Source organism: Gossypium arboreum, chromosome 12 (genome assembly GCF_025698485.1).
Source record: "Gossypium arboreum isolate Shixiya-1 chromosome 12, ASM2569848v2, whole genome shotgun sequence".
NCBI lineage: Eukaryota > Viridiplantae > Streptophyta > Magnoliopsida > Malvales > Malvaceae > Gossypium > Gossypium arboreum.
The window spans coordinates 17,848,113-17,859,166 of NC_069081.1; the positions used below are offsets into that span (position 1 = coordinate 17,848,113).

At 34.8% G+C, this 11,054-nt stretch overlaps 1 protein-coding gene and 1 long non-coding RNA gene across 4 annotated transcripts; both read left to right on the forward strand.

The window, feature by feature from the left end:
• The first annotated feature begins 744 nt into the window (after positions 1 to 744).
• LOC128285744 (uncharacterized) lies at positions 745 to 6,477 on the forward strand. Of its 3 annotated transcripts, none has more exons than XR_008276285.1 (5): positions 745 to 1,053; positions 1,152 to 1,268; positions 1,609 to 2,057; positions 2,146 to 5,947; positions 6,033 to 6,477. It is a non-coding gene; the product is annotated as an uncharacterized LOC128285744 (long non-coding RNA). The 3 variants fall into 3 exon arrangements; XR_008276284.1 differs by having other exon boundaries at positions 2,146 to 5,920; XR_008276286.1 differs by having other exon boundaries at positions 2,146 to 2,246.
• A 2,991-nt stretch (positions 6,478 to 9,468) lies between these two features.
• LOC108478551 (dof zinc finger protein DOF3.4-like) lies at positions 9,469 to 10,842 on the forward strand. Its single transcript, XM_017781011.2, has one exon. The coding sequence runs from the start codon at positions 9,895 to 9,897 to the stop codon at positions 10,594 to 10,596; it is 702 nt and encodes a 233-aa protein (XP_017636500.1). The 5' UTR covers positions 9,469 to 9,894; the 3' UTR covers positions 10,597 to 10,842.
• Positions 10,843 to 11,054: the final 212 nt, after the last annotated feature.

Here is an 11,054-nt window from a genome sequence, read left to right on the forward strand (position 1 = left end):
CCTACACTTAAGCGTTTGCTTGTCCTCAAGAAAAATCTTCAACTCACAATCAAAATAAATCTTCTCAACTTATAATCCCTACCAATAATATCTCAAAATAAACCATAAGTAGTCATACATTGAGAATTCAACTAGAAGAACATCAAAGTTTCAAACATTCCAAGTTGAGTAGTTTATCATGAAAGCATAGGTGTCTCCCCTCATTTAAGTGATTACCTTTGATTCAAAATATCACAAAGTTTAACATCCTCACTAAAGATTCACTCAAATCACTCGAGGTGTTTAAGGATAATAAATGAAGAACTCATTAGTCAATATGAAACCTTTTCACTAACTTGATAACATTTTAACGTGCTATAGAAAAATATCAGTACCATTGTGAACAATTGAAGTGCATTTAATATTTTTAGTATGATGTATTTACCTATTTCAATTTTCTTTTACTCACGAGTTAAACTATTTTTATTTTAATTTCATACATATTACATATGTGTTGTTATTATTATTATTTTCAAACTTTATGTTTCATTGTTTATTTATTTTATTTTTAAACATATACTTGTATTTTAAATACATGATTTTTACACTAATTCAAGTATGATAAAATTTCGGTGTAAATAAAATTATTTAAAATATTTTTATTCAAATCTAAGTATTAAAAAATAAAAATATATTTTATTTTTTTAGAGGAATAAAGCTGGTTTTCATTAAAAAGGAGGATAAATAAAACATAAAGTTACGCATTGGGGATAATAAAAGTACTAACCCAAATATCTAAAAAAGTAATACCAATGAATGAAACCCAAAAAAAAAACATAAAGAAAAACCTCCTATAAACCACCCACAGGAAAACCAACAGACTCTCCAGAAAACCAATAGCCAAACCAGATAGAAAAACACAAACCATGGAGAGTGACAGCTTTGGATTGCAATCGGAGTGAAAGATAAGGAGATTCCGAGAAAACCGAAGCCAAAAACCAGCAAATTAGCAAGGGGTAAATCATGTTCTTGGAGTGTGCAGCCTCGTTTTGTTCTCTCCATACATGGGAAAAGGTAACCGATTCAAAACTAATAACCATGTTCTTGATTTCCAGGATGATTGGGCTTAGGATCGATCTATCTTGTTCTGACGATCTGAGTTTTTTGATTAGTGCAAGAGAATCTCCTTCAACCTCAATATATTGGAAACCCAGTTCACCAGCAAACCAGAGCGCCCTCTCGCATGCCAAAGCTTCTGCCACAAACGCATCTGCAACATGTAGATGAGGGTAAATGCATGCCCCTAGTATGAGTCCTTCCTCATTTCTTATAATAATTCCTGAAAAGGATTAATGGAAATTAATTTTTACAAAACCCTGGTTTTGAGTTTTCCAGCTACCTTTTTTTTGAGCACTCAGATGGGTATTTTCATAGGATAGTGAATTTAATTCATTCAGATAGCCAGTAATAAAGCAGGAAATCTCTTGAACTGATTGTCGAATACCCTCGTGTAGTAATTGGTTTCTGTTAAACCAAAGCGCCCATTTGTCACTGTTAAGATTTTCCTGTTCAGATCATCACCCATCATAAAAGAATCGATTAACCATTTTCTGTGTTCCATCCTTGTAGGGACAGTTGAACGGGTTATATGTAGAGCATCCATAACTTGAATCGTCAATAGGCAGAAGCTGAGTATGTGATCGACAGAATCCCACTTATCTGAACACATTAGACATGCACTAGAAGTAGAAAGATGACGCTTTTCCAGATTTGTAAAAGTAGGAAGAAAGTTTCTGTACGTTTTCCACAAATGTATTTTGATTTTCTGCGGTAATTGTAGAGACCACAGTTTGGTAAAAAATGTTGTAGCTGTTATGCCTGTAGAGTCATTAGGAATATTTTGTTTTGGCAGTTTTGATTGAGTCAAGAGTCTGTATCCACTCTTTACTGTATATACTACTGAGCCATGCACACGCCAAATTCGAATATCTGGAATTTGCAAGCGAGATAGAAGGGTGGACAGAATTGCGTCAACCTGAGTGGCATCAGCAATTTCTCGGACTGCATCTTCACACCAGGTACCCTTTTCATGATTAATTAAATCCGCAGCCAATGTATACTTTGTGGTGATGTTCCGGCATTTTAATCTTCTGTTTTTTGAACCAGGAATCCACTGAGCATTCCAGAGATTCACACTTGCCCCGTCCCCAATTCGCCAGCCACTACACATTTCCAGTTATCCCCGCGCAGCCATAATACTTCGCTAGGTAAGGGATGGGTAAGAACCTAGCCCAGCTAAAATAAAATCTAAACCAAACCCAGCTAAAATAAAATCTAAGTGTTGGTGATATCGCGCCTTTAATACTTTTGCTAACAAACAATCAGGCTGGGTCTAAATTCGCCAGCATTGTTTTGCTAATAAAGACACGTTAAAGCTTACCAAATCGTGAAATCCTAATCCACCTTTTGACTTCGATGCACATAATACCTTCCATAAGCTCCAATGAATCCGCTTTGCCGTTTTTGCGTTTCTCCACCAAAATCTATTAAGTACGTTTTTGAGCTTTGCACATAACGATTTAGGGAAGGGAAAACATTGCATTGCATAGACTGGTAGAGCTTGCAAAACTGACTTTATTAAAGTCTCCCTTCCACTCATAGATAGATATCTGAAATTCCAACTTTTCATTCTACTTTTAAATCTATCAACATGGTAAGAGAATGCCCTATTCTTGCTACGCCCTATCATAACTGGCAACCCAATGTACTCTGCATTGGAAGATACATGGACTCCCAAAGCATTCGAGACAACATTTCTATCATCTTCTTGCACATTCGAGCCAAAGAAAATTAAAGACTTGTCATAGTTGATCTTCTGACTTGAAGCCTTTTCATATGTCGAAAGAATATGTTGGATGTTCTCTGCCCTATCTTTTGAAGCATCCTCAAACAATAAGCTATTGTTTGCAAAATATAAATGGTTAACGGACAAAGAGCTTTTCCCGATTCTAACACCATTCACCGCCTTTTCCTCCTTAGCTTTCTCAAGTAGCACAAGGAAGCCTTTGGAACAAACAAGGAATGGGTATGGGCTAAGATGATCGCCCTGTAAGGCACAATTTTGTAGCTTAGATTCTCATTGATACCCACAGTATAGCTAATGGAAGCCACGCAGTTCATTATTAAAGTGATCCAGTCTATATGGAAACCTAATTTAAGCATCGGTTAGGAAGTCCCATTCTGCTCTATCGTAAGTTTTGCTCATGTCTAATTTGAGAGCAAAGCTACCTTTTGCGCCCCATCGCTTTGACTTAAGGGAATGTAAAATCTCATAGGCAATCAGAGAGCCATCTATTTAGAATAAAGGCTCCTTGTGCCTCTTTTATGCATACATTTAGTAACCCACTCATTCTATTCACTATAGACTTGGCAATTATTTTGAACAACACATTGCGTACACTAATAGGTCTAAATTGAGTAATGTCTTTCGGGTTACTAACCTCGGGAATCAGGACGATATATGTGCAGTTAATCTCCTTCACAACAATGTCTCCACGAATAATGCTTAGACAAAATGAGGAAACCTCAGGACCCACAATGCTCCAATGGGGTTGATAGAAAAGTGTAGGGAAACCATCTAGGCCAGAAGCTTTCAGAGGCACCATATCTTTCATTGCCACCTATATTTCTTCCATAGTAAATACCTGCAATAACTTTTCGTTCATGTCATTTGTTATACTCATTCGAACATTCTTATTTGTGATAGTGTAGGGAAACCATCAAGGCCAAAAGCTTTCAGAGGCACCATATCTTTCACTGCCACTCGTATTTCCTCCATAGAAAATACCTGCAATAACTTTTCGTTCATGTCATTTGTGATACTCATTCGAACATTCTCAAATATTACATTCGAATTGTCCTCATCTGAAGTAGTAAAAAGGTTCTTGAAATATCCAGAAATAGTCGCCTCAATACCTTTCTCGTCCTCAACACATTCACCAATATCATTCATTAGGCCTTTAATAAGATTAAATTTCCTTTTTGCTGTAGTGGAACCATGGAAGAACTTTGAATTATGGTCCCTGTACTTCAACCAATTGATACGCGCATGTTGCTTCCAATACCTTTCTTCTTTATCCGCCTCTAAATTTAATTATAAACGGATGTCTGTCAGCTCAAGAAGAGTGTCATCCTTGGGTTCTTCTGAAACTAACAAATCTAATGTGTCTTCTACACTTTTTTCTTGGCCTTTCAGTCAATCTTTAGTTGGGAACTTCACTCCATGAGTTGGCAACCCAACTTGTTTAATTTGATAGGAAGGGGGTCGGCATTCAAATCCCAAAATTCTTTGACCACATTCTCACAGTCTCCCTCCAAGCACCAATCGGCATCAAATTTAAATCTTCTTTGGCCTTTTCTTCTATTACCAACTTTCGAACCCACGAATTTTACATAAATCAGACAATGATTGGATATTGAGTGCGAAAGGTGATTAATTGTGAAATTTGAAAAAAGATTCCACTAACTAGAATTCACAACTGCCCGATCAAGACATTCCCTAATATTTTTAGCCTCAAATTTTTCTCGTTCCCATGTGTACCATCTCCCATCTTGACCCAAATCATGAAGGTCACAATCCAGAAGTGCAGATTGAAAGTCTTGCATCTGTCTCTCCCCTCGAACACGTTCACCTGATTTTTCAAAGGAGTAGGTAATTTCGTTGAAATCCCCTACCACCAACCATGGGAGAGATTGATCAGTACCCGGTCTCTGAAGAAAATTCCAAGGATAGCTGATGTCGCCCCTCAGGATGACCATAAAATCCCGTTAGGCGCCATTTAATATCACTACTTTCTTCGTACACCTCAACATCTACATGGTGATTAGAAAAACTACGCAAGGTTACCTTCATATTTGTTGTCCATCCTAAAGACAACTCCCCTTTAGACCCGTTTGCTCCTATATCAATCCCATGGCTATAGCCCCAATATCTTTGAATATTCTCCATCCTGTGAACATTGAATTTTATTTCCATGAGAAATGAAATTGGGGGACGAACAACTCTCAATTTATTTCTAAGCCAATTAACAGTCTGTGGGTTCCCTATCCCATGAACATTCCAGCTTAAGGTATTCATAATGTCTGACTTCTCTGCCCTATAGAGTCGGTCGATAAAACATCATCACTGTCGCGTATATCTGCAACTCGAATTACCCTTTGGCGCTTTTTCCCTTCGTCGTGGTGGATTGAGCTCCCTTTTCCTAATAGATTACAAACCATAGGTCCATAAGTTGTTAAGGAATTACCATCATGCACATATGTTGTGCGAGCACCTCTATTAAGATTAGCAACAATGTGGTCATCAATGCCTTTATTTTTCTGATTGCTTTGACCCCCTATACTAGGGATTTGATTCCCAAAATTACGCCGTATTGAATCACTTTACGCCGTATTGAAACACTTTTCTCATTCATTCCCCCAATGTCCATTCCATCTGATTGGCGTAGCCATCAGCTTACTCTCTTCGATCTTTTTTTTGCCGCTATAAGCAAGGAAACACCCCAGCCAAAGACAATTTTTGATGGATCCACCCTCGTTTGTATCAGACAGAAACTCTCTCCGTGGCCCAACATCCCGCAGATAAAACAGAAAAGCTGAAGTTTCTCATATTGGAACTGGGCGTAATAGGACCAGTCCTCTACTTGAACCTTCTTCCTTCGTTTTAGAGCCACCCGAACATCCAATCTAACTTGTATTCTCATGTATTGAGATATGCCCAATGATGGAAGTTGCATATCATACTCCATGAAATTCCTCATAAAGTCACCAAAACGTCTCGCCATATTTTTCGACATAAGGCTTGGTGGCAAGTCGTGGACTTGGACTCAAAAAATCGCAGAATGTAAAGAAACAGTAAGAGGGTCTTCATTTTTATGCCAAAGTAAGATATGGTTATTAAAGAACCATGGTAGTCCCTCCAACACACTCTGTTCATGTTAGCGACATGAAAAAAATTAAACATGTAACGTTTCTCACCTAAGTTTGTTATGCAGATACCACCAATGGGGTGCCATAGATCCGCCAACGTGTTACGTAATGACGGAAATGGGCTACACTATCAGTCAGGCAAGTACCAACCAAAGAGAATTCCAAATCTCGATCAATTATCTGTGCATCTTTATTAAAGGCGTTTTCTTCCTCATCATCTGAGAGGCGAATGTTTGCCAGATCGTCTTCCATGATGGTCCCACTCAAGAAAGCAGCAATCACAAAATCAGTAAGATCATCGAGAGAAACAAGAAGAAGTCAGACGTAAGACAAAAGAACGTATCAACTCGGACAGAGAGAGAGCGTGCTAATTAGCAGAATTAAAAGGATTTTTGGATATGTTTTATATATTTTATTATTTTTAAACATTAATATGAATTTTTAGGGGAATCAATCTTGTATTTGAAACTTTTTTTTTGAAATAGATTCTTAATCCGGCTTGACTCATAACTTTTAAATGCATTGATAGTGTAGATTTATGTGCATTATTAATTAACTATACGAAGCGAACTTAAGAAAAACTTATACAAAGCCACATCAAATGAAATAAAGTAAATTTAATTAAAAGTTTTTAACAATGTATCATCATTTAATGCATAGAATTAAGTTAAATTAAAGAGATATGTTCTTTTTTTTTAAAATATTTGTAAGAAAACGCAGTTTTAGAGAGAAAGTGAGTGAAAACATGTTTTACTGAAGATTAATAATTTAGTTTTATTGATTAGATGGTTAAATATTAGTACTTTTATCCTTTAAATCCTGAGTTTGATTTTTATCCTACTTACAGTTGTAATTTTTATTTTATGTTGTTTTAATATTTTATTTTTATTTTTAATTAATATTTTTAATACATTAACTCTTTTAGTTAGATGGTTAGATAATTGTGATTTCATCCTTGAGTCCCAAGTTTGAATTCTCTTATAAATATTTTAATATGTATTTTTATTTATTGTTGTTTCAAACTTTTTATTTTTAATTACAGTTTATAAATTAATAAATATTTTTTTCAAGTTTCTTATCTTTAATTATTAACTATTTTATTTATAAAATGAAATAAATTATTGCAAATATAATTATTTTTAGTACATATAACTTTTATATGTGTAATATTTATTTCAATCCCTATCATGAGTGTAGTAAATTGACATATTATATATTTTTGTATGTATATTTAAAATGATTATTTGAAATATTTCACCTATAAAAATATTTTAATATCATACTCACAACGTAGATGAAAAAACAATGATATTTAAAATAATTACATGATTTTATAATATTAGAAATCACCATACTCATGATATAGGCGAATAAAATACATATTATATATATCTAAAAATTAGTTGATATTTTTAAAAATAATTATATCTTTATTATTTAATTTTATTAATAAAAGAGTTATTAATTAAAAATATAAAACTTGAAAATAATATATTTATTAATTATAAACATTAATTAAAAATAAAAAAACAAACTTAAAACAAAAAATACATATTAAAATATTTATAAAAAATCAAACTTGAGACTAAAAGATGAAATCATAACCATCTAATCAAAAGAATTAATATATTAAAATATTAATTAAAAATACTAAAATTTAAAAGAATATGAAATAAAAAAATTTAAACAAACATTAACATTTAACTATCTCATTAGTGAATGAAATTTCCTCTTAAAAAGTATCGGGTAAAATATTCGTGCATCTTGATATAAAATTATAGCACCAAATAGGAGCCGTTGATTGGTGGTAGAGGGAGGAAGAAATAAAGAAGGTGAGGGCGAGAAATGCGGTACGGAGGAGGAATCTGATGCGGACATGACGCTTCCCAAATCAGAGGGGAGACCCAATAATTGCTCCCCACGCTGTCCCCCACTCTTTATTCTCTCTTCCCTTCTTCTACTGTCCCCACCCATCAATCCCTCTCAATCACGCTGCTCCATCTCTCCTTTACTCTTTTTCTTTTTAACTTCCTAAATATTTTACTATCTTTGCCATGCTTCTCTTTAGGATGATGGCGACACCACAAGTTTAATTTGGAATAGGGAGCTATTTTTATCACAAAATAATAAATTTCCCTTAGCTACCTAAAAACTCACGTTCTGGATTCTTCATAAATGTATAATTTCTTATATATTTTTAAATTATGCTTTTTAAGTTTAAAAAAAGTTTAAAATTTATTTTATCTTTTACTATGTTTTTGTGGATTTTATTTTCAAGATAACATTGTTTCTGTAACTTAAGCTATAAAATTTTATTTTATTTTTAGACTTATAATTTACTAATTTGAAAGAAATTAAAAATCAAAATTGTTTCCGGAAAAACATAGGAAGGTATTCAAAACTAACTTAAAAGTTTGATGCAACATTTATCAAAATTCTATTTTATTTAATTAAAAATGCTACTATATTTTTTCCATTTTTCACCCAAATCACAATGAATAAAATATAAATATTGTTTATATAATTTAAGGAAAATATAATAAATAGATTAAAATTATATACTTTATCAATCATTGGAGTAGTCCTTCGACAATAATTTTCAATTACTAAAATGTGTTACCTAAATTTAGATATTACAAATAAGCATGAGGTGCTACCTAAAATTAAGAGAAATTAGCTCATGAACTATTTCCTTCTTATCATTTATGATCTCTTTTAATTATTTAATAATATTTTAATAATTTTTTCATGTCATTAACATATAATTTTGATAAAAAATTTACTATCAATTTGAATTCGAACCTTAAACCTTAAACTCCGAACTCAAATATTAAACTCAAAACATTAAATTTTAAATCCCAAATCTTAAGTGAGTTCAAAATTTTAAGTTGTAAGTTCAGGATCGAAGTTTAGTATTTAAGGTTCGAAGTTTAAGGTTTATGATAAAAAAATATCAAAATTATATATTAATGATATGAAAAAAATTACTAAAATATTATTTAAAAATTTAAAAAAGAGCCATGAATAATATAGTAGGAAGGATGTATAACTAAGGATGAAAGTTGGAAGCAAAAATCAATATTGAAGTGCAGCGTAATCCCTTCTCTTCCTTCTAATTAGATTTTGTATCGAAAAAGGAATCTAAGGTGAAGAGGAGGAATTCATAAACCCTATTTTATATGTACACCCTTAAGCAGACATTGTTGAATATTGATAAAGTTCTGAGCTGTAGTTTTCATCTCTGCTGGAATGTCCCCTCAAAGCTTGAATATTTTTCTATCATAGGGGAGAAATTTGTTATTGCCTAGAATTTTAGTTGAACCCTATGTTTATACCATCCACATTCCAGGCCCTTGTTTCACACTGCTTCAATATTTACTTTAAAATACCACCATCATTAATGTCGTAGTTTTTGCGGACTGTAATGGGTACACTTAGAAGAACTACTAAATTGTCATCATCCACAAGTGCGACATCATTACACAAACCAAAATACAAGACCAAATGGGACCCCCTTTATTTGACTGCTTATCCATCCGATGATTATCGGTTTACAAACGCCAAAATAGCTAAGAAAAATCCAAAAAGGAAACACAGCAACTTAAATCAGTGCAGTTAAACAACACAAAGCCGTATTCCTAGTTGATAGAGCCGACCCTAATCAGACCCCCCATTGTCTAGCCGACTGATCCATCTGTCGTGCCTAACAGAACACTGTAAAAGCCTGCTTTCTTCTCTCTCCATGTCTCATATAACCTTCAGAACTTGTTTTCACTGTCCACCAGATTCTCTTCTCTACCTCTCCTCCCATAAAATCCATCCCTTCTCTGTCCCTTAGCTCCATATAAGCCAAGCAACATAAGCAGCAAAGTCTTAAAACAAGGTGCATACCACTATAGGTGAAGCCATTTTTGTTTTGGTCTGAAAATGCCATCAGAATCGGGAGATCAAAGCAGGCGTTTAAGCAAGGTCCTAAACCCGGGAGCCCCCCCACCAGAACAAGAGCAGCTACCTTGTCCACGTTGTGACTCCACTAATACTAAGTTCTGCTACTATAACAACTACAATTTTTCTCAGCCTCGTCATTTCTGCAAGTCCTGTCGTCGTTACTGGACTCATGGTGGTACCCTCAGGGACATCCCTGTTGGCGGTGGCACCAAGAAAAACGCTAAGCGTTCTCGCACCAACACCCATGCCACCGCAACTACTCATAATAACTTCCCATTACCTGCCACCCCGGTTTTGTTGCCAATCTCGGCCAACCAAGGAAGTTTTGGTATTGGTGGAGAGTCGAAAGGCAACGGGGGTGGTAATGGAAACATATGTGGAAGTTTTACCTCCTTGTTGAATACACAAGGGCCTGGTTTTCTGGCTCTTGGTGGGTTTGGGCTCGGTATTGCTCCAGCACTTGAGGATGTTGGGTTCGGGCTTGGGAGAGGAATCTGGGCCTTTTCAGGAATGGGAGATGGAGCAGCCGTTGTTGGTGCCAACGGTGGTGGGGCCGCTGCTGCTACGGGAATGGGGAACCCATGGCAGTTTGAAGGTGGAGAAACTGGGTTTGTTGATGGCGGGGATTGCTTTTCTTGGCCTGAACTTGCTATTTCAACCCCAGGAAATGGGTTCAAGTGAATCTTCTGTTTTCGGTTCCTCGTCTTTTTCATTTCTCTTTTTCTTTTTCCTAGCACAAGGTGAATTAATGAGTGCTGAGAGTATATTATTAGCAATATCTAAGTAGAGTAGAAATAGGACTATGATATATTCTTCTTCTTTTTGATGACTCAATGCTATGTGATTTGGTTTGTTTTGTCTACCATTTCTATCTGTGTAGAGACATGGCTGAAATCAAAATGATGAGTGCGTAGTTGTTGGTGTTGACATGCCCCACCTTTTAATTTGCTCGAATATTAGATAGCACTGTTGTTTAAGATGATGACTAATATATTTTCACTTATTTTTGTTTAACCGAAAAAAGGGTTGCCAGTTAAACCTTATCCACTCAGTAACGTGCCTTAGAAGAAGTTATTTTACAAGGAGACATCCCCATGCTGAAGTTTGAAGAATTTGTGAGGCAGATAGAAGATTTGCAG